The sequence below is a fragment of the Catharus ustulatus genome, chromosome 20, assembly GCF_009819885.2.
Source record: "Catharus ustulatus isolate bCatUst1 chromosome 20, bCatUst1.pri.v2, whole genome shotgun sequence".
NCBI lineage: Eukaryota > Metazoa > Chordata > Aves > Passeriformes > Turdidae > Catharus > Catharus ustulatus.
The window spans coordinates 5,124,755-5,152,263 of record NC_046240.1 but is presented as its reverse complement, the minus strand read 5'-3'; the positions used below and the strand labels follow the sequence as shown (position 1 = coordinate 5,152,263).

Below are 27,509 nucleotides of genomic sequence, written 5' to 3'. Positions count from 1 at the left end.
CTCGTTCCTGGTGCTACAAGGGGCTGCACGGACCCTCCAGGCAGGTTTGCTGCAGGTGCTGTGCCCATAAAGCAGGATCCATCCTCTGTGCACACAGAACACCGAGGCTGGGCTCGGCACATCAAATTGCTGAAATATCAGGAATTCTGCTCTTTCAGCAAGAGGTGACACCTCGCAGTCGTGCCAGGGGGAAATTCGGAGGAGAACCCTGCCAGGGGAGGTCGGGGAGCTCCCCCAGCTGTGCCCTGAGCAGAGCAGCCCCTCCGGGCTCCCTGCCCGCTCCCTTTCCCGTGGGATGTGCCCGCTGGGAGGGAGGCTCCGGAGGGCTGTGCCTGCCCGGCCAGGTGTGCAGGGAGCAGCGAACGCCAGCCCTGCGTCACGGGCACCCCCTCCTCCCTCCCAGCTGCCATAAAACTTCTCCTCACCTGGGATCCAATCTCATTTATCGCAGCTCGCACCTTTTCCTCCCTGCCAGCCCCTCGGGAGGGGCCGTGAGAACAAAGTGGATATTTGAGTGGAAGGTGCAGGATCCGCAGGGAGTGATGTGGGATCGCGGGCTGGCTGCGCTCCCCGCCGGACCGGCACTGGACGTTTAACCGGAAAGAGAAAAGGGACTCAAAATAGAGAGGAGGGAGAAAAAAAAAGAAAGAAAAGCACAAAGCTGGAAATCAAATCGCAGCAGCGAAGCAGCACGTTCCCCCTCTGCCTTCGGAAGAATTTCTTGGCTTGCTGTGCTGTTATTCGGGCTGCTGCAGGATTTGGACTGAGTCAGACCCAGCGCTAATGAGGTTTGTGGAATTAATTCATCTGTGCTCTGCTGCGCTGATGGAGCGGGCAGTGAATGAGTGCACGGGCAGGTGGGCAGGACAGGAGCGGGGGGCTCAGCCCTGCCCGCCTGTTCCCTCTGCCTTTCCCCGGATTTCGGCTCTCCGGTGCCTCTGGGCTGGCTGGGAAAGGCAACGCAGGTGGCCGGGCAGGGCTTTGGGGCTGCAGGGTCCGGGGTTGTGTCCGCAGGTGTTCGGAGGGGCTGCGGGGTGGGACAGCACAGCAGAGCCCTTTGGGGACAGGTTGGAGGGCTCTGGGGCTGCCCTGACCCCCAGCCCGGTTCCAGGCTGTTGTGCCTGCTGCACCCAGGGAAAGCTTTCAGGGCTGAAAGTGTGCAGGGTCAGCCGGGCTGGGGGTGCCTCCGACCCCCGGAGCACACCGGGGGTGTTCTCCAGAACTGGGGGCTGCCCCTGCCATGGGGGAATCCTGCAGGAAAAGGAGGAGAGAGCGGGGTTCAGGGTGGGCTTGGCTGAGCTGTAGGTGGTGGGGGATTTGTAAATTGGTGGATCTGAAATGAGGAGGAAGATTGGTGTAAAGGGGGCTGTTAGGGTTAGGTGGGGGAAATGGGGATGAGGAGCACCCACGGAGAGGAAGGAGGGGAAAAGTGTCTTGTGGGGCCAAAGGAGCAGAGAAAGTGGCAGGAAGAGCACATGGAGGGAACGGGAACGTCCCTGGGCTGTGCTGACATTTTGCCCCCAGGCTGGGTCCTGCCCTTCCCCTCCCTCTGCTCCTTGGGGCTCCCCTGCCCGAGCCGGGGGGCAGCAGCAGGAGATGGGAGGAGATGGAACCACAGGCACCAGCCCCGCACAGCTCGGGGGTGTTGCCTCGAAGCAGCCCCATGTGTGTGCCCAGGCTGGCTCCTGCCCTGTTCTGTCCCTGGCTGGAGGGTGCTGGGGCCGTGTCTGGGCTCTGGAGCTCAGCTGGCAGCTAAAGCAACAGAGACACTCACATGGAGACCCCAGCTGCAGGAGCACACCTGGGGAAGGCAACAAAACAAAACCAGGGGGATTTTGTGGATAAGTGATGATTTGATTTGTGACTGGAGTGTTTGGTAGTTTGGGGGAGTCTGGTTTGATAATTTCTGAGTTTTGTAGCGTGGTCCCAGCAGCTGTGTGTCACTGGGAGAGAACATGAGCTGTGCCCTGGGCTGTGGCTGCCCCGCTGTCCTCAGCACACACGGACATGTGGATGGTCCTGGATGCCAGGGACCAGGGCCAGGCCCCTGCACAGCCCCCCACGGCTGCAGCCATGAAAAGAGCAATTCCCACCCGGGAGAGGAAAGGCTGTTCTTGGGAACTCATTGCTTGAGCATCTCCCTCGCTTTCCTGCTCCTGTGTCCCATCGTGCTGGGTGTTCCCCATGTGGCAGCTGGGACCAGGCTCCTGCTGTTGTTTGTGGCTCATCACAACCTGCTCCTCGCTCCCTCTGCCCCATCTGCCATTCCACCCCATGCCCACTGCACCAGTGGTTTGTTTGGAGCATTGCCTGGATTTTTGGGATGAGGTAGCCAGGCTCAGGGGCTCTTGGCACACTCAGGTTTGCTGGCTGTGCTGAGGGGCAGGGCTGGGGGAGCAAGAGCAGACCAGGAGGAAATGCTGGAGCAGGTCTGGGAAAGTGTAGGAAGTTTATGTGCAGCCAGGAGCTCTCTGCCTTTCTCCTTTTGCACAATTGAACAGAAAATGTATTGTTGCTGTCGTCATGAAAACCCAACCAAATCCTGCAGCTTTCCTGAAATGAAAGTGGCATTTTCCTCTCCAGAGGACACTTTTGAAAGTCAGGGGTGGCCGCTCCCTATTTTTGCACAAATTTTGCGGGCTGCATTCCTGCAGTGGCCATGCTCTGTGCCACCAGCACCCTGCCTGCTGGCATCTGTCCAGCAAAATCCTTGAAGGTTGGCGGCTCACAGGGCACCAGGACGTTAATATTGAGCAGGATTTTATGGCCTCTTATCTCTGCACTTGAAAAGACAGGATGGCAATTTACGTGCCCGAGGCCCAGGGTGTGTCCGTCTGTTCTTTGGTTACTTTTTCCTAACCGGTGATTAAAGGAAGAGGCTTTAGGTCCTGGTGAGCTGGGCAGTCTCATCCCATACTCAGTCCTTTCCCTGTGGCCCATGCCATGGTGGGAGATGGGATTTGCTGAGTGTTCAGGTGATGTTTTCAATTGTCTTTTCCTTCCACAGGCTCTGAGGATTTCTCTCCTCTCTTTTCATCCCACCTCTAATTGGCACCTCCCCACATCTTCCTAGCACGGTCCTGGGCTGGGGCAGAGCAAGGGAAAAACGATTTTCCTGGTTTCAACATCCACCTGTATCAGTAGCAAGGGACACAATATTAGTCAGTGAGTGCTGGTGTGAGGACTGGCACTGAAGGAGTCACAGGCATGTCCAGCACGAGGAATTTTGGCCTCAGAGCCAGAGCTGCAACTGGGTTTGGGGGGACAAAGCCAAACCTGCAAAGGGCCTGACTGGGGACAGTCAGTGTGGCAGGGAGGGGAGCAGAGGAGTTCCCTTGGTGCAGTTACCTGGTTCATTTTACCCATAAGAAAAGCAGCTCATTGGCAAAATGGCACATTGGCTCCAGCTCCTGAGGAGCAGCAAATCCTCCTGGGCTCCCCTGCAGAGGCTGCCCTGAGGCTCCTGTGCTGCTCAGGTTTGAGCCACTGGGCGTTAATGGCTGTGATAAATCCCTGTGGCACAGCTGGCAGGATGAACCAGACACCAAAGCCTGGCAGCTGCTGCCTGGGTACCTGGGACTCCCACCAGGAGCCAAGTGCAGCCAAGGGAGATGTCCTGTGGTGTCAGTGCTGGGTTGGTGGAGCCCTGTGTGACACCAGTTGCTGCATTCAGTGTGTTCACAGAGGCCAAGTGTGATCTGGTGCTTCTGACACCAGGCTGGGTTTTCCAGGGCTTTCCCTGCAGCCCAGGGCAGGCTGTGAGAGGCTGAGTCTCCAGCTCTGTGTGCTGGATGTCCCTCAGGGAACTTGGACTTGTTACAGCACACAACAACTTTTCCTGTTTCCTTTCCCTGGTTTAAGTGATTTTCACATTCTTTTCATTTTAGAGTCAGGGCTGACACAGCAAGAAGCTGTGAGACAATTCATTCACATTTTATATTTCACAATTGCATCTACCAGGAAGGAGATGCCTTAATGATATCTTTTACACTGTTGTTTTTTCCTTGACTGCTCTGACTCTCCCTGCTGGGTGCAAGGATGAACCTCTGGCACAGCAGCTGCAGAACTCGAGTTCCAGCTTTGTGCCTCTTGTTTACCACATCCAAATGCTGACTTCTGGATGGCACCAAGATTTCTCAGTCACGTGTGATGCAGGGAGAATGGTTCCCTCTGTTTAGGATTTGATCTCTGTGTCCATCAAGAGGTCCTGCTGCCCTGGACAGGACAAGGGGGAGCTGCAGGCTCTCAAAACCACGGATTCATTCAAGCACTCCAAAACTCCAAGCCTGGCATTTCCCATGGCCTCGCCCTCTCTTTATTGTTGGCTTGACCATCCTGGAAACTCTTAGTGTGATGGGAAATAGCTGAAGGGAGGGGTCAGTGTTGCTTTCGCGGAGAGATGTTGACAGTCACTTTGTTTTCCAACATTTTTTTTCCCTAACCTGCCAGAAAAAGCAACATCTTGGCCTGGCCAGTGCTCACACGTGTGGATGGTGCTGGAGCCTCCTGTGCTCCAGCTGCCTGCACCAGCCCTGGTGCTGAGCTGGGCACCACAGCTCCAGGCACAGGGGTGGCATTGCCAGGAATTTTGAGCCTTTTGCAGATGCCTGAGCAGAGGACAAATCATCCTTGGCTTTCCTTTAGTGCCCTGCAGAGCTCAGCAATTGCTTCCAGGCTTGGCTTTCCCAGGATGGGAGGGCTGTCCCAGCCTGCTGGGGTTGGGAAGGGGCTCTGTGGGGGCTGCCCTGCTCATGTCCAGGGCCATTTCCATCTCTTGGCTCTCTGCAATGTCACAATCCCTTCGTTTCAGGAGGAAGAGGATGAATCTGCTGCCACGGGTGTGTGCCAGGCTGCTGCTCCTGTCCCTGCTCTGCACCACCAGCCTCTGCCAATGGAGCAAAAGTGAGTGGAGCTGTGGTAGCTCTGCCTGCCACCTCCTCTTGGGGACTGTGTGTGCCTGTCCTGGGCTCCAGAAGCTCCAGTCCTCATGTGGAGAACACCTGCTGTGTGCTTTTCCTGCTGTTTTCCATCTCCCCAGCTTTTGGGGACCTCCCTTGCTACCAAATGCTGTTTTGCAGCCAGTTTCCACTAACCAGGCAAAACCTCCATCTCTCCATGGATCAGCCTTTCTCACACCTCCCACTTTGTTTTCCCCATCCCTGGTGTTTCCTGGCAGACAATCGCTGTGTGCTGTCCCGGGCAAAGAGCTGCACCGAGTGCATCCGGGTGGATAAGGATTGCTCCTTCTGCACTGATGAGGTGAGACCTCTGGGGCAGCCTGGGGCTGCACTTCCCACCCTGCTGATGGAGGGATCCCACCCCTCTCAGCGGGACAGGGACACAGGAGCAGGGACAGCTTTGGATCCAGCTTCTCTTCTGGATGGGAGAGGCTGCAATGTGGATTTCCTTTTGGTGCTGAAAATGGGGAGGGAGGGGAGTCCAGGGCAGAATTGCAGCAATGCAGGGGTTTATCAGGAAATGTCAGTGCACCAGAAACAGTGTGTGCAGGGGATGGAGGGGGAGTTTTATCCCACACAACCCAGTAACTCACTGGTGGTCACATTTCAGCTGGTGGTTCTGTGTGAGACAGAACAGACAGAACTCTCTGCCCCCCTCCTGTCCCAAAGGCTCATAGCTCTATGCACAGAGCCCTGCCTCCTGCCCTGTGTATTTCCCCCTTTCCCAGTGGCTCTGGTGCTCTCTGTGGCTCTGATGCTGTTCTTGCTCCGTGGCAGAGCTTTGAGGAGCCGCGCTGTGACCTGCGGGAGAACCTGCTGCGCTCGGGCTGCGGCGAGGCCAGCATTGTGTACACCCGGGGGGAGATGAGGACACTCAAGGTGTGTGCTGGGGACACAGCCCCTGCTCCCCCTCCTCAGGGATCCTTCATCCTTCTCCTCATCAGGAAAAATACAAATCAGATCGCTGTTTATGTAGGGACTGCTCCAAAGCAATGCCTTTGCTGGCTGGGGATCCTGTGGATCACCGGTCCTGATCCAGGCTGGGGTGACTTTGCTGGCAGAGCAGAAGTCAGCAAAATGCTCCCATCCCTCTGCAGGAGGAGCCTGGCTGGACACGAGGGGGTGTTGGACAGTCCATGAGGGAGGGGAGCTCATCCCTGCCTTTGTACCTCCCACACATCTCCCTGCTCCTTGCCTCCTCCTCACTGCACCCACCCATGCCCTTCACATCTCTCCTTCTCAGAATTCCAGCATCAACACATCCCTGCAGAGGACCCAGGTGTCCCCCCAGGCCATGTTCATGCGGCTGCGGGCTGGGGAGGAGATGAGCTTCGACATGGATGTCTTCCAGCCCAAGGAGAGCCCTGTGGATCTCTACATCCTCATGGACTTCTCCTACTCCATGTCTGATGATCTGGACAACCTCAAAAGCATGGGGCATAACCTAGGTGAGGACTGGGAGAGGAGGGGAGCCTGCTCCTGTGCTGATGAAGGCAGCAGCTTGCTCCTGCCTGTGGCTGAGTCCTCTGACAGCACCAGAGAGAGAGATGCAGCTGGCAGTGGGCTGAGAGGTGTCTGTTCTAATTACACTTTCTCATCATCACTGCTCTGTGCAGCCCCGTGTGGGGATGTCTCTCTGGTCCTGCAGGGATCCTCTCATGCTCTCCCCTTCCAGCCCAGCTGGAGCTGTTCTGTGCAGAGCTGGTCTGTGCAGGACCTTTGGTACCTTGGACCTGCTGGGTGCTATTGCAGGAGCTCCAGTTTTGGGGCTGCCAAAGGGGGGTGCAGGTTTCTGCCCTATAAAAGCCAAAAGATCCTCAAAGATAACAGTTTGGGAATCTTATCTACCAACAGACCAGCAGAGAAGATGCCCACAAAAGCTCCCTGGAGCAGGGAGCTCACAGGCATCTCTTTATTTATGTGTCTCCCCCTTCCTTCCCTCTCCTCCCAGCGGACTTCCTGCAAGCCCTGACTTCCAACTACACCATCGGATTTGGCAAGTTTGTGGACAAAGTCTCATCCCCTCAGACAGACATGAGACCTGAAAAGTGAGTGAGCCCCATGGGTCCCTGAGGTGGGAGTAGAGGGAGTGGAAAGTGCTTCTGTTTCTCTGTGGCTTTCAGTGTCAGCAGAGCCTCCATCCATCTCTACCTTCACTGCTGGTGTCTTCACTGCCAGCCCCCATCCCTTAGGGCTTGCTGTAGCACTGTGACAATGGCAGCAGTGCCATCCTCTGCCTCCAGACCTTCCCTGCTGTGCCACAGCACAGTGCACGTGTTGTCTCCTCTATCTCTCATCCCTTCTCCTCTCAGTGTGCTCAGCTCCACGACTCCCCTGAGGGACTCTCCACATTTCCTCTCCTTGCCCCCAGCATCCCTTGGCTCCTGCCCCACACCAGAGCCCTGGTTCCATCTCTCCTAGGCTGCGTGAGCCCTGGCCCAACGCCGACTCCCCGTTCTCCTTCAAGAACGTCATCCGCCTGACCAGCAACATCAGCGACTTCAGCCGGGAGCTGCGCAAGGAGCGCATCTCGGGCAACCTGGACGCGCCCGAGGGCGGCTTCGACGCCATCCTGCAGACAGCTGTGTGCAAGGTGAGGGTGGCCAGGGCCGTGTTTATCTGAGTGCATCTTCCTGATCCACCTTCTGCTTGCTGGGCAGCCAGGGAGCCCCGGTTCCGCTGCAGTCACTTCTTGCCACACGCTGTTTTTCATTCCCAGTTTTCCCTAAGCCTTAGAGTATGTGTCCTGGTGTTTGATGCCCAGCACAGGAGCTGGGCACCCTGTGTGCTCTTTGCTCTGTCCCCCTCCACACCTGCAGTGAGGAAACTCTGCTCCCTGGAAAAGGGCCCAGCTGGGCTTGGCTGAGAGATGAGCACAGCTCCAGACATGTCCTGGGAAGCGTGGGCTTGCCCCTGTACACACATGAGCTGCTGGGGGGGAGACATCCTGTGATTTGGGGTGCAGATGGGTGCTGGGATTCCTGGGGACACGGGGCTGGTTGTGTTTGCTGCCAGGTGCAGGTGGTGCCTTGTCCCTTGGCTATTCCAGCTGCTGTCAGTGCTGGCTTGCCAAGAGCTACAAGTGCTGTGCAGGGGTTTGGGAGGCACAGAGATAAAGGTTCCTTCTCCCCCTCCCTGGCTGCAGGATAAGATTGGCTGGAGAAAGGACAGCACTCACCTGCTCGTGTTCTCCACCGAGTCTGCCTTTCACTATGAAGCTGATGGTACCAACGTCCTGGCAGGGATCCTGGCGAGGAACGACGAGCGGTGTCACCTGGACAGCCGCGGCACCTACGTGTACGACACCAGGCAGGACTACCCCTCCGTGCCCACCCTCGTGCGCCTCTTGGGCCAGCACAACATCATCCCCATCTTTGCTGTCACCAACCACTCCTACAGCTACTATGAGGTGAGGAGAGCACGGCAGTGATGCCATGTGGGGTTACCTTTCCTCCAGGACCTCTGCCTCGGCTCAGCTGTGAGGAGAAAGTGTTCTCTAAGCCAACACCTTGGTATTTGGGAGGGTGCCACACTGTGCTGAGGGCTGCTCTGGGTGGTGGGAGGTCTCAGGGTGTTTTACTGGGTGCAGGAATCTGCACTTCTAGAGGCCTCCCTGTGCTGGTTTCTCCTTCTTGTAAAGCAGTGGAGGTACAGAGCTGGAGAGTAATTTATCTTGGAAGGGACATTTGGTCCAAGCCCTGTTCAAAGCAGGGCCCACTCCTGTGACAGAGGAGCGTTCTCAAGGCCTTGGCTCAGGGAGCTCCTGTCTCTCTGCAGAAGCTGCACAAGTATTTCCCCATCTCTGAGATCGGGGTGCTCCAAGAAGACTCTTCCAACATTGTGGAGCTGCTCCGCACAGCCTTTGAGGTAACGGCGCTCTCTGGAGCTTCGCTCTGGCTCCCAGAGAGGGCAGAGGGTGGCACCTCCTGGGCAGCAGAGCAGGCACAAGGCAGGGTGTGGCCCCTCTGGAGCAGGCCAGGGGTGGTCACAGGGTACTGCTGAAAATCCATGTTGATCCTCTGCCGCCCAGCGCATCCGCTCCAAGATGGACATCCGGGCTGACTTCACCCCCAAGGCCCTGAAAACAGAGTTCACCTCCTCGGTGTTTGAAAAGACAGAATCCGGCTCTTTCCACATCACCCGTGGAAAAGTGGTAAGTCCTCGGATGGCAGCAGAGGGAAGGCAGGTGGGAAGGAGGGGATGAGCTCTCTGTGTCCAGCTGGGATGAGGTCCAGCAGAGCTGGCTCATCCCTGCAGCGTGCCCCTTCCTTCAGGGCAAGTTCCGCATGCACGTCAAGGCTCTGGAGTACGTTGGTGGGCAGCATGTCTGCAGCCTCCCCGAGAAGGACCGGCACGGGGTCATCCACGTGAAACCCACGTCCCTGAGCGACAGCCTCACCGTGTCCACTGCTGTCATCTGTGATGTGTGTCCCTGTGAGCAGGTGGGGCCATGCACAGTGTCCTTGTCCTGGCCAGCCTGGAGTGGGAATGCGTTGGCTGATGTGTGTGGGTCATGCTCGACCTCTCAGATCTCCATCACTGCCTGATCCAAGCTGGGTGTGATGTCTGATAGCAGAGCTTGGTCTTCAGGGCAAAAGTTTTCCCTTGGATCTGCCCTTCTGATTCCTGAGATGGTCTTGGGGGCAGCTGGGCCCACTCAGCAATGCCTCTTCTCTCTTCGCTTCCAGCAACAAGAGTTGGACTCGCCCAAGTGCAGTTTCCACGGGAACTTTGTCTGCGGACAGTGCATCTGCCACCCGGGCTGGTAAGGGCTGTGCCAGAGCCACACCCTGCAGGGACCCTGCTGTGTCTGGGGCCCACAGTGACACACATCCATCCCTGGGCATCTGCCCTGGACCCTGCAGATCTGGGAACCCACCGCACACACGTTCATCCCAGCACACCCTGCTGTGCCCTGTCCCTGCCTCTCTCAGCACCATCTCTGTCCCCAGGCGAGGGGACACGTGTGACTGCTCCCCGGCGTCATCCCCCAACAACGAAGCCTGCATCCGCCCCGGGGATGTGGAGCCGTGCTCGGGGCGGGGCGAGTGCCTGTGCGGGAAGTGCCAGTGCTACACCGAGGACCAGATCCTGCGCTTCGACGGCTCCTTCTGCGAGTTCGATGTCCTGCAGTGCCCGCGCACCTCCGGCTTCCTCTGCAACGGTGAGAGCCCCCAGGGTGGCACAGAGAGGTGTCCTGGGCTGGTGGCACTGGCACAGGGGTTGGGTGGCAGCGATGGGTGCAGGGACTCCGCTCTTGCAGGGTGCAGGGAGGATGCTGTGCAGTGTCTGCAGCCCCTGGGCACCCCGGAGACAGCGGGGGAGCCACAGGCAGGGCTGGGGGATGGCACAGCACCGGAGCCCAGCTAATCCCCGCTCTCACCACAGACCGTGGCCGCTGCTCCAGGGGTGCCTGCGTGTGCGAGAGCGGCTGGGAGGGCCCGAGCTGTGAATGCCCCACCAGCAACGACACCTGCATCGACAGCCGGGGGGTAGGTCCTGCCCTGCCCTGCCCTCCCCGGGGACTGCTCCAGGCAGGGCTGCAGTGTTGGGATCTCTGGGTCACTGAGGTGCCTTGCTGACCCCCAGTGCTGCTCTCGCCTCCTCTCTCCCAGGGCATTTGCAATAACCACGGCAGGTGTGAATGTGGCAGATGCATCTGTGACATGGCTTCGCTGTACACCAGCTCCACCTGTGAAATCAGCTACTCCCTGGTGAGTCCCTCGGGGTTTATCACTTATTCCCATGAGGAACCTCCAGAAAAGAAAGGCAAAGCAGAGATGAGGGCACATCTCAGTCAGGAACAAAATCCTGAGCAAGGGTTTGTCTCGCCTGTTCTGTGGCCAGGGAGGGGCTGGCATGGGAGCTGCTTTCCAGCCACAGGTTTTCTTTGCCCTCCTGTTCACCAACAGCAGCTGTTGAGAGTCTGTCTGTGCTTATCTGCACCCTGGTGATGGGCAGGGGTGAGGCTCAGCTTGGGGCTTGTTCTGATTTGCCTCAAGACTGGGAAAAAAGCTAATTTCCTAGAGTTAGACTGGTTTGGATTGGAAGGGACCTTAAAATTCACCTCATTCCAACTCCCCTGCCATGGGCAGGGACACCTTCCACTGGATCAGGCTGCTCAGGGCCCCACCCAACCTGGCCTTGAGCACATTGGATTTCCCCATTGACAAACATGGGCTAATCCCACAGTAGGGATAGAGAAAGTTGGCTTGATCAAGTTTTGGAAATGCCACTGAAACCATTGGAGAAGATCTAATTGCTGCCCAAATGCAGGCTGTTGGTGTTAGAGATTTTTGGAGTCAGCTGGGCTTATAAATCCTTCACGAGCTGCTTGTTCTCAGTGACCTCTTTCTGACCCGGACCTTGCCCTGACTCTGGGATGAGGAGCTGCCTCTCCAGCTCTGCCTTTCAGGGCTGTGTCCTCCCTCCCTCCTGGGGTGTCCCTGACCATCCCACCCCACCTCTGCCAGGGCTTCCAGGCTGTGTGTGAGAGCATCCGGGACTGCGTGCGCTGCCAGACCTGGGGGACAGGCAACCTGAAAGGCAACTGCAGCTCGTGCCAGCTCCAGATCCAGATGGTGGAGGAGCTGAAGAAAGGTAACATGAGAGGCAGAGCTGGGTGCAGATGGTGTGGTGTGTCCTGCTCTGTGTGTGTGGGTGCCTAGGGCTGCTCCCCAAGTCTTTCCTGGCCCTGGTGACCTCACAGCTGTGTCCCCTCTCCCCACAGAGGAGGGTGGTGAGTACTGCTCCTTCCAGGATGAGGATGATGACTGCACCTACCACTACAACCTGGAGGGAGACCCCAGTGTCCTCCCCAACACCACTGTCCGTGTGCAGAAGAATAAAGGTGAGCAGGGGCCTGGGAGGAACAGGGGATGTCCAGTCTGGGATCTGGATCAGAGTGACCAATTCCACAGTGCCTCCAATCCCTGCTTTGTCCCTTTGCTGTGCCCCTGGGCAGGCTGAGCTGCAGCAGCACCTCCCTTCCCACCTTGCTGGGTGGGTGACACTGTCACATGAACTGCAAGGGGTGGAGTGTGGCACCCTCAGACCTTTAGAGATCCCTTCCCCTGCTGCCATGGGCAGGGATTGCTGCAGGGTGCTGCTCAGTCCTTTGGCATGGCTGGGTGTGAGCAGAGGTGTGATAACCCTCCCTGAACAGCATTTCTCATTGTGAGGCACTGCCAAGGTTAACTGGGCTGCTCCATCCCTCAGGGAGCCTTTCCAGCCTCTCCCCTCTGTCCCTGCCTCCCTCTCAGCCCACACGGGGCTGATGTTGCTCTCATTTGCAGAGTGCCCGCCTGGGAGCTTCCTCTGGCTCATCCCACTGCTCATCTTCCTCATCCTGCTCCTGGGGCTGCTGCTCCTGCTCTGCTGGAAGTTCTGTGCCTGCTGCAAGGTGAGTGTCTCAGCTGGCTTCCCCAGCCCAGGGAGAGAACCAGATATGGCCAAAAACAGGACAAATTTCCAGAACCCACCCAGCCTCCAGCATGGGCAGATTGGCAGGGATGTCCCTGTGGTATCCAACCCTCTGGTGTTGCTGATACGAGTCACTGGTGGAATTCTGGCCAGATTTCCCCCATCTGGCTAAAATCAACTTGAGAGCCCCATCCACCCCAGTGCCCATGCATCCCTGCTGATGTGGATCCTCCCTGAGGGAGCCTTGGGGGTTTTGTCCTTGGCCACAAAGTGATTGTTTCTCTGGCCATTTGTTTTCTAGGCTTGCCTGGCCCTGCTTCCCTGCTGTGCACGAGGTACCAGCCCTTGCTCCTGGGGGAAGGGCTCTGGGGGGTGCACTGCCTCCCTGGGTTTGGGGTGTGCTGGCATGAGCATCCCTCCTCTCTGAGCTGGATCAGGGAGAAGGCTTCCAGCAGAGAGCCTGAGCCAAGGAGTTCTGGAGCTGCTGCTCCACCCCTCTTCCCTGTCCCACACCCTGGGATGCCCTGCTGGGAATCCCTGTAATGCTCAGCTGGTGAGATGTGATCTCCCCACTCATGACCACCCCTTGCTCCCTCCATCCCAACACCCTCAGCATGATGGAAACCCCAAACATCCCCCAGAACACAATCTCTGGTGTTGGGAAGCTACTGGCTGGCGTTGTCCCGGTGTGCCCAGGCTCTGACCCTGCCCCTGGCCCTGCAGGTCGCACTGTTGGCTTCAAGGAGGATCACTACATGCTGCGGCACAGCCTCATGTCCTCCGACCACCTGGACACGCCCCTGGTGCGCAGCGGCTCCCTCAAGGGTCGGGACACGGTGCGCTGGAAAATCCACAACAACGTCCACAAGCAGGGCACTGCCTCCCCCGCTGCCACCAACCCCAAGGACCTCAGTGAGTGTCCCCGTGCTCCCAGCTTCTGGGGAGGGTGTTTCTCTGAGCGAGAAGGGCAGAGTTGCAGCTGGGAATTTCTCTTTGCAGTTCCCTACGGGCTGTCTCTGAGGCTGGCCCGGCTGTTCACGCAGAGCCTGGGCAAGCAGGACACCCGCGAGTACGAGCAGCTGCGCAAGGAAGTGGAGGAGAACGTGAGAACCTGGGCACAAGGGGGGCTGGGGTGGCCTTGGGGACAGCCACACAGGGGGTGTGCAGTGCCCCTTCCCTGGGAACCCACAGGGAGGAGCAGTTTTACTTCTTTTGTGAGAAAGCACCGGTTTTAAGGTCATAACTGTAAGAATTAGCAAAGCATCTCATTGAGATTTTGGGGTTTTTTTGGGGTGTGTGATCTGAAGCTCCTGTTTGGCTTCAATTTGAAGCCTCTTGCCACGTCCTGGGAAGAAACTTGGTGTGGGAGGGTGAGGGGATTGGTCAGGGTGGTCAGAGGGCTCCTGGGCTTTAGCAGCACATCCCTTTCAGTGAGGGGTACACTGTGAAAGTCCCTCTTGCTCCTTGCAGCTGAATGACGTTTTCAAGCACATTCCTGGCTGCCACAAGGTCCAGCAGACCAAGTTCAGGTGAGTCAGTGGGGGAGAGACCCCTGCAGGGCAGGGTTCCCCCAGGGCACTGCTGATGATGGGGTGGACCAGAGGGCTGGGGTGGGAAATCTGTGAGGACAGGAGGGAGGGTGATCTGTGACACAAGCCTGGTGTGGTGCCTCATCCACCCAGGGCTGCAGAGCAGGGCCCACCCAGCTGTGGAGGAGGTCTCAGCTGAATTTGGCTTTGGAGCAGCAGGAACAAATCCTGGTGGCATGGGAGAATTCCCACTGGCTTCAGAAGTTTCATCCTGATGCAAACTTAGGAGTGCCTGGTGCAGGCTGGAAGGAATTTGGGGATGCCAGTGCTGAGCAGGGAGTGGTGCCTCCTCCCCACAGCCTGATCCAGATGTGATCTCCCCTGTGGGCACGTTCCTTGCTGCATTGGGAAACCCAGGGTGGGAGGGAGCAGCTGGGCAGGAGGGAACATGAGCTGGGGCTCCGTGGGATGGGTTGGCACCCGCAGGGCAGTGCTGCAGCTCAGACCTGCACAGGGCTGTGATTCACACAGCACTTTGTCTCTCCAAAGCTGTTAGTCACTCTGATTGGGGTTGTTGGTTGTTTTTTCTATTCCCCCAGGTTACAGCCCAATTCTGGGAAAAGGTAAGAGGAATTTGCAGCTCTGATGCAGCTTCTCCCTCTGTGTACACGCACTCACACACTCGCTGCCCCCAGCTGCTGTGTGAGATGAGTTACCCTGGTCTCAGCTCTCCCCTGCCTCTCCCTCCCCTGCTCCCAGGCAGGAGTTCACCATCGTGGACACAGTGCTCACTGCCCCTCACTCAGCCAAGCCAGACATCATCAAAGTGGTGGATAAACACGTTTCCCACGAGGCTTTCAACGACCTGAAGGTTGCACCGGGGTATTACACTGTGACCTCAGACCAAGGTAGGGAGCAGAGCCCAGCACTGGGGGCTGGCTACAGGGGGTTATTTCCCACCTCTCACCCTTGTCTTTTCCCCCAGATGCTGAGGGAATGGTGGAGTTCCAAGAGGCTGTGGAGCTGGTGGATGTCCGTGTCCCACTCTTCATCAGGGATGATGATGATGATGAGAAGCAGCTGCAGGTGGAGGCCCTGGAGGTTCCCAATGGCGTCGCAAAGATCGGGCGCAGGGTTGTCAACATCACCATCATCAAGGAGCAAGGTGAAGGGCTGTGACTGGGGGAAGGTGTTGGAGTGTCTGTGTCCAGACTGATGTGGTTTGTAAGGCACAGTCTGAGCACCCCTGGGTCACAGAGCACAGACTTGCTTGGTGACTCCTTCCTGAAGTCACCTGGTTCTAAACTGGAGCATCAATTAATGCATCCAAAGGAGGGTCATCTTCCCTGCTGGCCATCACAAGTTTAGATGCTGCCAGTTCCATGGTAGATTAGGGGTTGTCCCCATTCCTCTGCTGCTCCAGTGCATTGAAGCAGAACCTCCTTGATGATATCGTGCTCATGTCCCCAGCACTTTCCCTCTGCTCCCCACCTGGCTGTCGTGAGCAGGGAGCACAAATGGCAAGTGGGGAAGTCCCTAATCCGTGCAATGATACTTCACACCCATGGGTGGCTGGAACTCTGTTCAGGGAGGGCACCTGTTTGGGATGTGATATTGTGTATTTGCTCTACACATTCCTTCTCTCCTCTGCTCCTTCCAGCCAGCAGCCTCATCACCTTCCTGCAGCCAGCCTATTCCCACAGCCGCTTCGATAAGCTGGCCAAGATCCCTGTCCTCCGGGAGATCATAGACAACGGGAAATCCCAAGTCACCTACAGGACCCGGGATCTCACTGCCAAGAACGGCAGGGTAAGGGGCCTGCTCCTGGCCTGGCAGGCAGGAGGGAGTGGGAATGTGGGGCTGGGAAAAGGCCAGCCCTGGGTTGCAGAAGAGGGGTTATGTGGCTGGGACAGAGGTTTGAGGTGAGCACAAGGGTAAACATTCTTCTCCATCCCTTGCTCCCTCGGGGAGGGAGGACCTGAGAGGATGCCTGTGCCTGAGGCAGAGGGTACCAGCTGCCCCTGGAGCTGTGGGCACTGGGAGGCAAATGAGGATTGACTGGGGGATGAGGGGATGCTCTTTGGGAGTCTCCACTGCAGGCTGCAATCACAGAACAGTTTGGGTCGGATCTTCTCCTTCCATCCCCCTGCCATGGGTGGGGCACCTTCCACAAGACCAGACTGGAACCCACCTCTCCCTTCTCCTCCAGGACTACATCTTCACGGAGGGTGAGCTGGTCTTCCAGCCTGGGGAGACCCGAAAGGAGGTGCAGGTGCCCTTGCTGGAGCTGACAGAGATCGACACCCTCCTCAACAGCTGCCAGCTCAAGCAGTTCGCTGTCGACCTCCTCCACCCCAAGTACGGCGCCAAGATCGGCCGCTACCCCCAGACCACGGTGACCATTGCTGACCCAGGTGAGAGTGACAGGGTGACACGGGACAGCTGTGACCCGGGACAGGGACAGCGGCTCCTCCCCGCGGTGCCGTGCACAGAGTGCCATCCTCTCCCAAACAGCCGCAGCTCCCACTGATGGATTTGGGTCCCCCTCTAGAGGCACGAGTGGGAATAGTCAGGATGTGGGGAAAAGATGGATCGTCTCCCTCGGTAAAGGAAATAGTATGGATCCTTAATTCCTTTTCTTTGGGAATTTGAGTGAAAAGCATAGAAATAAGGGAGAGGTAGGACTTGCTACGAGTGGTGCGTGGTGGTTCCTGTGGCTGGACAGGAGAAACTGTCATCAAGTGGGTCAACAACATAAATAATGTATTTATCACAGCTTAGCAGGGCAATGCTGAGAGAGGCACACTTCCTTCTTTCTCATCCCAGAGGGAGGAGGACTGGCACTGATGTAAACTTTCTTGTCTGCAGAGCTGGTGGATGGTGTCCCCCCGATGACTGGCCTGGCCCAGGTCCCCCAGTCCCCCAAAGGCCGCCTGAGTGCCCCACTGAATCCCAGCGCCCGTGCCCTCAGCTCCAGGGAAATCAGCTTCAACTGGTTTCCTCCACCAGGAAAACTCCTGGGGTACAAGGTAAGGGGTGAGTGCATCCCAGGGAAGAGGTGGGTCCCCTCCTGCAGGTGTTTCACACAGACATTGGTACACACAAAAGATGGAGCAAGTTCACCCCTTCTGGTCCCCTCCATCCCTGAGGGACCATCACTGGTGAATGAGGGATATGCAAGAAAGATTCCTGGTGGCTTCATCTCCCTTTCCATCACTTATGATGAAGTGCCCAGACTGTCCTGGCCTCCCATTTCAGAGCAATGGCACAACACCATTCCCAGAGCTGATTTAGTAAGAAACAAGGAATTTCTCACGTATTATGTGAGGATCTGAAGGAATCACAGCTTGCACTTTTTTTGCCAGGTGAAATATTGGATCCAGGGAGACCCTGAGTCAGATGCCCATCTCATTGATGTCAAAACCCCATCAGCAGAGCTGACAAACCTTTACCCCTTCTGTGACTACGAGATGCAAGTGTGTGCCTACAACGCCATGGGAGAAGGGACTTACTCAGACGTCATCCACTGCCGCACGCTGGAGGAGGGTGAGTGACCCCAGAGCGAGTCTGGACCTCTGCACCCAGCACCCCTGAGCTTCTGCTGCTCTTGGGAGCACAGAGTGTCTGCCCTGCAACCCAGCTGTGATCTCAGGAGCTCTGGGCACCCACTGGGTCCTGACTTGCCCCTTTGCTTTTGCTCCCAGTGCCCAGCGAGCCCGGGCGCTTGGCTTTCAATGTTGTGTCTTCCACCGTGACCCAGCTGAGCTGGGCTGAGCCTGCAGAGACCAACGGGGACATCACGGCCTATGAAGTCAGTTATGTGCCTGTCAACGAGGACAGTGGTAAGAGCACATTTGTGATGGGACAGTCCAGCCAGGCTGAGGGGCTGGGCCAGTCCCAGGCAGCAGCAGCAGCAGAGCCAGAACAGCTCCAGGCATGTTTCTTTTGAGCACTGGGATTTGGACAGGTCACTTCTTGATGGAAAGAGCATAGAAAAATCACCAATCAGGATTTAACCCTGCAAATGCCAGAAAACTCTGTTCCCATTCAATTCCATAGCGTTTAATGTTGTTTTTCTTCTCAAAAACTTAGTTCACAGGTCTAGATAAAGGGGTGGGGTGCCAGGAAGGTGTCATTTGTGACACACAAACAACAGAAGACTTCTGTCGGTTGACTTCAGCAGGGTTTGGGAATTTGCAGTTTTTCCCAGATCCAGGCTGTGTGCTGACACCGAAGTGTGGGGTGTGTTGGGGTGCTCTGTGCCTGGTGGGTGACAGGCTGCTGTGCCTTGCAGTACCCAGTGGGCCCATGAAGAAGGTGCTGATTGAAGACCCCAAGAAGCGCATGGTGCTGATCGAGAACCTGCGCGAGTCGCAGACCTATCGCTACATGGTGAAGGCCAGGAACGGCGCGGGCTGGGGGCCCGAGAGAGACGCCACCATCAACCTGGCCACGCAGCCCAAGCGCCCCATGTCCAGTGAGTGCCAGCCTGGGCAGGGGCAGAGGGACAGGGACAGTGCTGGGGAGAGCTCCCCATCACCCCCCTGCTTCCCCATTCCTGTTGGCTCTGCTGCTCCAGCCAGCCTGGGAGTGCTGAGAGCCAGCCTGAGCGCTGTGTGGTTTTTTGCTGCTTTGTCTGATGGCACTTTGCACCTTTCCTGCAGTCCCCATTATCCCTGATGTCCCCATCGTTGATGCAGAGGGAGGTGAGGACTATGAGAGCTTCCTGATGTACAGCACAGATGTGCTCCGCTCCCCAGCTGGCAGCAAGCGGCCCAGTGTCTCTGACGATTCAGGTTCGTGTCTCTGCGTTTGAAAAGATCATTTGTAACATGCATTTTCCTTTACAGGAAGCGAGCTTCACTGCTCCTTTCCATCTCTCAGGGATGGGGAGATCCAAGTAGTGGAGCTGGTGGAGATCAGCCTTTCCAAAGCTCAGTAGCTGCATCCATGGGAGCACTTGGCTGGTCACAGTGCAAATAAGGCTGGTCCCTCCTTGTCTCAGTGTGGGGTGGGAGAGGAGCTTTTCATGCTCATTTTCCCTTTGTGCTGCCATTTGGTTGGACCAAGAGAGTTAACATCAGCAAACAAGCACCAGCAAGGCACAGATCTCTGAGTCCCTGGGGGTCTGAGCCAAGCTAGCAGGAGGGAGCTCAGCAGTGCTGGGAGGGCACTGGCCTCTCCTCCTCCATCCCTCCACTGAATGAGGCTGACTGCCTGGTCTTGTGCTGGGACACGAGCCATGAGTGAAATGATGAGGTGTGTCTGTAGGATCTTCTCTGGAGGGTTCTCCAGGGCCAGGGACCCAGAGTGAGTCCCTGGTCTGTTCTGAGAGCGAGGTGATGGGAGCATCAGGAGTCCAACCACCCTGAGTGCACGTCAAGGAGTGATGAAACCTCTCCTGAGCAGAGCACAATTGTTGCAGAGTCTTCATGCAGGGACAGGCGTGTGGTGGGACTTTGATCCTCACCTTTTGTCATGATGGACACAGAGCTGGAAAAGAGTCTGGGGGTTGAGGAGCCCCCAGTCCCACCACTCTCCACCTGCCAGCTGGGTGCACCACCCGAACTCCTCAGCTCGCTCTTGGACCACAGTCTGTGAGCAGCCATCGTCCCCGCTGGTGCCTGTCCCCTCCTGTCCCCAGCAAGCAGCACAGAGGTGGGGGTGCCCACCCCGACCCCTGCAGACCGTGCCAACACCAGTGCTTGTCCCAAAAGGCTCCAGGTGGAAATTTGTGCCGCTGCTGGGAGAAGAGCTGGACCTTCGCCGCATCACCTGGAGGCTCCCCCCCGAAACCATTCCCCGGCTGTCTGGCAGCAGCCGCCTCTCCTGGGACACCGAGGGGCTCCTCCCCGAGGAGGACAGCGCTGGGGGTCCCGGCAGCGCCAGGAGGAGCGCCACGCCCCAGCCTCAAGCAGGTGAAGGACGGCTCCTTGCGGCACCGAGTATCCTGTCTCGTCCTGCTTTGAGCCAAGAGAGCGGCGGGTGGGCTCTGTGCCCTGCCTCCCCTCGTGTGCCCACCCTCGTGTTGGTGTGCTCTGCTCCAAAGCCTTGTCCTGCTCCTGTGTCTGCTCACACGAGTGTCAAGGTAACCCCATCTCGGCACCGACTTGGGAGCCTGCTAGCAAGCTGCTTCTACCAAAGCTGGACCTTCGAGGCAGGAGCAAACTCAGATGATGCCTGCTAAGTGCCACCTCCAAGGGCAGCTCTTCAGCTAAATTAAATGCCCTGAGCTTCTGGGGCAGATCTGCTGGACTGTTAAACAGAAATCACTCTCTCGTAGGTGGCTGATCTCCCCTGCTGGGAGGGGATGGAGATTTGTGTATCAAGGACCAGAACAACAGAGCGGAATTTGCTTTTCAGATCCAGCTGAGATGGGATCCAGAATGAGATCTGGAGAAACCTCCTTCATAAAGGGCCATTTTCCTTCTTCCACCATCTTTTAAAATCTGAAATTACAAACCAGTGCTTGTGTCTAAGGGGAGATGTGGCAAGAACCACGAGGCAGTGCCCCAGCAAGGCCGAGGTCTGGAGTTACCTTGGGCACCATGGGTGTGTCTGTGCAGGGAGAAGTCTTTGTTTACCTCTTTGTTTCTGCGTCTCATGTTGGGTGTTGTGGCTTCTTCTAGATGTAGCACTCGAGAATCACCTTCCAGAGTGGCTGAACCTGGGATTCAGCCAAGGCAGGGAGGGCACCTTGATGCCTCCTTCTTCCTCCTCTTGGAAAGTGGAGCAGCAGCTTTGTCCACAGCCACATTGCTCACACTGTGCCCTCTTCCACAGAGCACTTGCTGAATGGCCGGGTGGACTTCTCCTTCCCTGGCAGTGGCAGTGGCACCCTGACCAGGACAGCCAACAGCAGCTACCACCAGCTGAGCACCCACGTGCACCAGGAGCACAGGGTGATGGGCAGCTCCTCGCTGACCAGAGACTGCTCCACAGTGCTGCTGGGGCACGGTGAGTACCAAGGATGGGACCTGAGCTTCCCTCCCCATCGCTGCATCCTGAACCCTTGTGGGGTGAGGACTGTGCTCAAAGCTAAGGGGCCAATGCAGGTCTAGAAGGGCATGTCCCCACCACTGATGTCTTGGTGCTTTGCTAAGGCCTCTCTGCTTCCAGAGCAATTTGGAAAGGGTTCCCACCCCTCACAGGCAAGGAGCTCCATCCTTTTCCTCACACCACAAAGCACTGCAGGGAGAGCACATCTCTTCTCACTCTGTCCAGCAGTGTGGTTGTCTTTCAGCTCCACGTGTGTCAACCAGCTGGTGCTGACAGAAGGTGGTTTAAAGATTCTTCAGACCTGAGCCTTAAAAAGCCACCTGTGCAGGAGCCTGGGCTGAACCTGCTCTGAAATCTCCAATGGTGTCTTTCTCTTTGTTCTTGCACCGCTTCTGTAGATTACCCAGGGACACTCCTCCCTCCCATCCATGAAGATGCTGGGAGGACACTCCTCTGGCCCCGGGACCTGGGTGTCAGGAGCAGGGCAAAGGTGAAGGGTTACTACCCCAGCATTGGCTGTCGGGACTCTGTAATCATGGCTGATGGGTCTGCAGGGATGTGCAAGTACATAGGTACAGCTTGTCCAGTGTTCTGTCCCAGCCACACATCCCATAATAGCCCAGCCACCACCCATCCATGAGCTGCTGCCATCCACTGCTCACCCCAAACCTCCTCTCCATGCCTTGCTGTGTGCTGTGCTGATCTTCCTTCTGAGCCAGCCTGCACCTCCATCACATCAACTTTCCATTTGCAGGTGAATTGCAGGTTTCAACCCACCTGGACTGATTAACATTCACCAGCTCTGCTGCCACCATGCTCTGATCAACCCATTGTCCCCATTCTCTTCATTCCTAACAAGCTTCTTGTTCTCAGTCTTACTCCACAGGCCTTGGGAGAGCTCTTGGGGAGAATGTGTGCTCCTTATGAGATGTCCCTCTGCAAGCTCCTTGTCAATGAAGGGCTTCAGTCCCTGAGTGTCACCTGGGAGGCTGCTGTGCTCTCTGTGTCCCAGTGGGATGAGCTGAGGAGCACCCAGGTGTGGTCCCAGCCACATGAACAGGGCCTCATTTAGCTGTAGATTAGGGCCAGTCTTGATTGACGTCCATCTGATGAAGTCTATGAAGGTTCTGGCAGACTGGCCAGGGTGCTTAGGGGTGAGGAAGGTCACAGCCAGCACCAGGTCCCTTCTGTGTGCTCTCTGCCACAGGGGCACGAAGCTTACATTGTTATCCCACCCAAACTTGGCATCCTGAGGCCATAGGACATCCCTGTAGCTGTGCAGAGCCAGCCAGTGCCCCCTCATGCCAGTCAGCTTGCAGAGAGGACATCTCACCACATCCTCCCCAAACCATCAGGACCATCCCATATTTGTGTGTGCCACCCCCATCCCCCTTAGCCCCCCTCCCCAAGATCTCCAGCCTGATGTTCCCTTTCTGCCTCAGACTCCAGGAAGCCCCTGGGCATCCCTGACACCCCCACCCGCCTGGTGTTCTCTGCCCTGGGCCCCACGTCCCTGAAGGTGAGCTGGCAGGAGCCGCGCTGCGACAAGGAGGTGCAGGGCTACAGCGTGCAGTACCAGCTCCTCAGCGGAGGTCAGTGAGCAGCCCCTGGGCTGGGGGATTTGGGTGCTGGGGAGCCTGCTCTGGGAGTTCTGGCTCTGGATGAGCCGGCTCTGAGCAAGGGGGATTGGACCAGGTGATCTCCAGAGGTGCCTTCCACTCCGAAATTTTCTTCTTGTGCAGGAAATGTTTCAGCTACCCCACAGCTTTCACTCCCTGTTTCTGCTAGAGGGACAGCAATTCCTGGAGTTGCTTGTAGAATCATCTTGCCTCCAAAAAACACCCCCTTTGATTCTCTCCATCAGCCAAAATATCTTACATGAATTTTTTTTATTTTCAACACATGGGACTTATAAGATATTTTCATTTCAATCCTTCTTCTACTTACGTGAATCTCAGGGCAGTATTAGAGAAAATATACTTATTTTGTCTGCAACTTCTGGAGTTTTCAAGAAGCTGTTGTTTGTTCTAAGCGTTTTTTGGAAAGGCAGCTCATCCTGAGCTGCCCATTGTTGGTGCCAGGTGGTATACAGGTGGTTGGGGAGGGATGGATGGCTTTTGCAGGCAGTTTGTTTGAGACGGAGTTTAGGTGAAAGTTGTGACTCTTTGTGCCTACAACCCGGTGGTGACATCCTCTCCCCTGTGTGTCCCAGGAGAGGTGCACAGGATCACCATCCCAAACCCCAGCCAGAACTCCGTGGTGGTGGAGGACCTGCTGCCCAACCACTCGTACATCTTCAGGGTGAAGGCGCAGAGTGAGGAGGGCTGGGGCCCCGAGAGGGAGGGAGTCATCACCATCGAGTCCCAGGTGGACCCGCAGAGCCCGCTCAGCCCCGTGCCAGGTGAGGTCCTGGGGACAGCAGGGTGGCACTGATGTCTGTGCTGCTGTCTGCACTGCTGGCCTGGCTGTTCTCTCTCCCCTTGCCACATCCTCAGCTCTCCTTTCCTTTCTCTCAATTTGGAACAGGACTTTCTTCCCCACACATTCACTTCACACTCCCTGGAGCTGAGCCCTTCCAGCTCACTCCATAAAAGCTCATTCCTCCTTGCAGATCCCTCCCAGCTCCCTTTGCTGTGATTCTGACGTGTCCCCTGTGCCCTTGCAGGTACCCCCTTCACCCTGAGCACCCCCTGTGCCCCTGGACCTCTGGTTTTCACTGCCCTCAGCCCAGACACTCTGCACCTCAGCTGGGAGAGACCCCGTGAGCCCAGTGGGCCCATCCTGGGCTACAGGATCACCTGTGAGATGCTGCATGGAGGAGGTACAGTGTCAGGCTGAGGCAGCACAGCTCCCTTGTGTAGAGCACAGGGTATCTCAGCTAAGGCAGCAATCTGCTGCATTTTGGCTGGGGCCAGTAAAAGAGTTGTTTGCTTACATCAGTACAAAGTGGGGACCTGAAGCTCATTCCAGGCCTGGGAGCTGGTGGCTCCTGACACTTTGTGTCATTGTGTGGGCTGGTCTAACAGATGTGGACCTGTTGGTTATTGCAGCCAGAACCCCGTGGAGTTTGGTTGTTGAGGTTGCCCATTGTAGTGAAATGGGGTTGTTTTAACCCTCAGTAGAAGTGGGTGCAATCCTCCAGCCCATGGGCTGTATAAAGCTCAGGGAAAGCCAAGGCAGCAGATTTGGGGGGGAGTGATTTTGGAGGGACCATCACTCTGCTCTGTCTTCACCATTCTGTGTCTCTGTGGATTAGGGGAGCCCAGGACAATCTACGTTGAAGGAGACAACCTGGAAACCACCCTGACCGTGCCCCACCTGAGCGAGAATGTCCCCTACAAGTTCAAGGTGCAAGCCAACACCACCCAAGGTTTTGGGCCAGAGAGAGAAGGCCTCATCACCATTGAATCTCAGGACAGAGGTACAGGACCATGTGGAGGTGCGAAGAGAAACCTCTCAGAGCAGGGCACACAACTCCTGCAGGCACTTCCCAGCTCTGGTGGTGACTCCATGTCCTTGAAAGACATGGAGACAGTTTTCCATGAAGGCAGTGCTGTGCCTGCTGAGCACTGGTGCAATGAATGATGAGGGAGTACGTGGAAATGTGTAACTTATGGTGAAAATTCTGTCTCTGTACAAATACCTGGAGGCAGCTTCTTACTGCCCAGGTGTGAGACCTTCCCAGTCCTCCCAGTTCCTCCCGAACCTGCTCTGATAACAGCAAGGGAAGATTCCTGAGCTTGCTGGTGCTCACTGTGCAGGGTTGAGGAGTTGGAAGATCTTTGTTATTTCTTGACTGACTGATTCCTTTTCCTTCTCCCCAGGTGCCTTCTCCCAGTTTGGAGGACAGCAATACATGAGAGAAGTTTTCAAATTCCCCACTGAGTACACCACCAAAACCAGTATCAGCCATTCCTCTCTGGATCCCCACTTCACAGGTAGGGGCTCATTGTGGCTTTGCAGCCCTCAGGAAACAAAGGGTAATTCTGCTTGTCCAAAGGTCTGAGGCTGCTTTTACCTCGAGTGCCAGAGGCAGGGGAGGAGGGTCCTTCAGGTGGGATTGAAGAGGATCAGCCCTTTTCCTACCCTGTGTCCCTGCTTTGCCCCAGGGAGAGCTGCAGTCATGTCCACATGTGCTGCCCAGTCCTGGAGGGAGTGCTGTATTCCAGAGCTCTCCAGCACTATCACTAGGGACCAAATCATAGCTCTTCCTGCAGAAAAAAAGCAGAGCAGTGGGACAAACACCTTTATTCACATCAATGTAGTTGTCCTGTGTTGTCCCATTTGTGCTCATGGGTTCATGCTGCAGCACAGAGAGTTTGGGAGCTGTTGGGAGATCCATCCTCTTGATTGACCCTGAATCCCTTGGTGTGGAGAGGTCCTCAAATCCTCCTTTCTATGATGGGAAGCAAGCTGCCTGGAGCAGCCCCTGCTGGCTGTGACCCATGCTTGGTGCCTCCCCTTGCAGACGGGATGCTGGTGAGCACCCAGCGCGTGGAGAACTCCAGCAGCACCCTGACCCAGGAGTTTGTGAGCCACACAGTGATGACCAGTGGGACCCTCACCCAGCACGTGGAGAGGCAGTTCTACGAGGCCTGAGCACGAGCACCAGCAGGACTTTTGGGATCAGGTGCCAGGATTTTATGGAACAACCCAAGGGTGCTTCATCCAGGCGGTGCCTGGGCAGCTCCTCCTGCAGCACAGACCCTCTGGGGCACTCCAGGCTCTGGACTTCTCCTTTGGAGCCCAGCACACCCAGAGCTGTGGCACAGCTCAGTCTGTAAGCTCATCCTTCATTGGGGTGTCTCCATTGCTTCAGCCTCTCCAGGTAAATGGAATGGAGTGGTTTTATTGTCAGGTCCTCGGTTTTGAGAGGATCTCAGATGCCAAAATCATCATTTATAGAGGGTCACTGTTTCCAGCTTTGCTCCAGGCTCTCTGGCAACTCACCTGTCCACTGGAGATGGTTCTTTTTTTCAGTATGGGGGTTTTTAGGAGAGCTGCAAGGTAGGGTTTGGGGGTAACCTGTGCTTTCTTACTGCACCTGTTTGTGCCTGTCCTTTGCTGCTGGCATTTGGTACCACAATAGCAAAGAATAACTTTCCATTTGTGTTGCATTACTTGATGGCCTCTGATGCTTTGGGGTTTTTTTGCATACAATATTGTACAGTTTTAATAGTATATATATATAAATATATATAAAAGTATTTTATTATTTTATAAAAAAATGGAGATGGATGAGATCTATGCTGAATGTGGAGGTTACACTGGGATTGTAGGGGAAACATGGATAACTGGAAGAAATGAGTTTAGGGCTTGATCCAAAGGCCACTTGAACCCTGTGAGGAGGCTGGTGGGCTCTGCCTTGGACCTGGTGTCCTTCAGCACCAAAGACTCCAGCAGAATGCTGCAAGGGGCTGGATCCACTCACTGCAGAGCATCCCCCAGCTGGAGCACTTGGACATGGAAGGAGGTGAGGGATAAAGATCAGAACTGCACTGGGATTCCTCACACAGCTCATGTGGAGAGAGTGAGATTTGAGGGCAGAGGACCTTTTAAAACACTTTTTGCCCAGCAGCAACATCCATAAAGGGACCTGGATCCTTCAGTAAACACAAAGGAAGAGCAAGCCTGGGAACAACAGGCACTCCCACCATGCTGAACAAGTCTGAGACTCCTTCAGCCCCCTCACACAGACTGGGCTGGGCTGAGACCCTGCTGGACTTCATGTCCCAGTGCTGGGCAGGATCCCTGGGGGCTCTCTGCCCTCTGCAGGAGGAACAAACAGGCTCCCTGTCGTGCAGAGCAGTGCAAGGTTTCCCTGGTGTGTTCCACCTGCATGGGAGCAGGTGAGGAGCAGCAGCAGCCTCTGCTCTGGGGCAGAGCTTCCAACCAAAGCAGCAGCTGCCTGAGCTCCTGGCAGCATCACCAGCCTGCTTTGATCTCACAATGAACCTTGGCTTTTTTGTGGTTTTCTTTTTTAAAATTTTCTTTTTTTTCTTTTGGACTCTGAAGAAGAGCTCACCACTAACAATTCCCTCTCCTCTTCAGGCTTTTTATTTCACTGGGGGAAGGGTTGTACATCTTTCAGCCAAAGATGGATGGGGGTGAATCAATCCACAGGATTCTCCATGCCTGCAGATGGAGCTGAGTCAGTTTTGAACTTGGCTCAAGGGATCCTTCACCAGCCCTGAGGTTTTACTGTGCCTTCAAGAAGCACTTATTTCTCCTGAGCAAGTGCCAACAGCAAGAAGCTGCCTCCCTCCTTGCTTCCTTCTTGCCTGGGCTTGGGATTTTCTCTCCTCCTGTACAAGGACTCCATGACCCTTTCCCTGGGCTTTGTGGTCCAGGGTCAAACACTGAGAACTGCCTAAACAGTGAGTTTCCCAAGCATTTTAACCAAAGATGATCCTGTAAGAGCAGAGCAGGGCCCAGCAGCTCTCTCCAGGGAATCAGGCCCTCCCTATGCACTAACCCAGGCCTGTCTTTTTTAATTTCATCTGGTTCTTGCAGCTGGTGCTGTTTCAGCCTTTCCAAGCTGGATCTAGAGCAGGCCTTTGATCAGATGGCTTTTTCTTGCACTCAATAAATATTTTCTCTA

At 56.2% G+C, this 27,509-nt stretch overlaps 1 protein-coding gene across 3 annotated transcripts; it reads left to right on the top strand.

Moving 5' to 3' along the window:
* Positions 1-324: 324 nt before the first annotated feature.
* Positions 325-27,509, top strand: ITGB4 (integrin subunit beta 4). 3 transcript variants are annotated; one of them, XM_033076837.1, is made up of 41 exons: positions 325-788; positions 4,811-4,902; positions 5,177-5,259; positions 5,736-5,837; positions 6,202-6,406; positions 6,910-7,006; positions 7,380-7,551; positions 8,104-8,367; positions 8,736-8,825; positions 8,989-9,111; positions 9,233-9,400; positions 9,647-9,723; positions 9,911-10,122; positions 10,347-10,450; positions 10,574-10,672; positions 11,432-11,558; positions 11,689-11,808; positions 12,254-12,360; positions 12,682-12,715; positions 13,104-13,292; positions 13,380-13,483; positions 13,851-13,909; positions 14,509-14,532; positions 14,669-14,817; positions 14,895-15,074; positions 15,570-15,718; positions 16,119-16,323; positions 16,778-16,938; positions 17,275-17,455; positions 17,614-17,751; positions 18,204-18,386; positions 18,574-18,705; positions 19,627-19,827; positions 20,693-20,866; positions 21,307-21,480; positions 22,351-22,500; positions 23,121-23,309; positions 23,574-23,729; positions 24,165-24,329; positions 24,733-24,846; positions 25,377-27,509. In XM_033076837.1, exons 1-41 carry the CDS (start codon positions 784-786, stop codon positions 25,505-25,507), a joined length of 5,589 nt encoding a protein of 1,862 aa, XP_032932728.1. In that variant the 5' UTR covers positions 325-783; the 3' UTR covers positions 25,508-27,509. The 3 variants fall into 3 exon arrangements, with proteins under 3 accessions (XP_032932728.1, XP_032932727.1, XP_032932729.1); XM_033076836.1 differs by lacking the exon at positions 325-788 and having other exon boundaries at positions 1,770-4,902; XM_033076838.1 differs by lacking the exons at positions 325-788; positions 19,627-19,827 and having other exon boundaries at positions 1,770-4,902.

Coding starts and splice junctions, on each gene's coding strand:
- ITGB4 (XM_033076836.1), top strand. CDS start 4,752: ATGTCCAGGGCCATTTCCATCTCTTGGCTCTCTGCAATGTCACAATCC. Junction 4,903..5,176: donor CCTCTGCCAATGGAGCAAAA/GTGAGTGGAGCT, acceptor GTTTCCTGGCAG/ACAATCGCTGTGTGCTGTCC. Junction 10,451..10,573: donor CCTGCATCGACAGCCGGGGG/GTAGGTCCTGCC, acceptor CCTCTCTCCCAG/GGCATTTGCAATAACCACGG.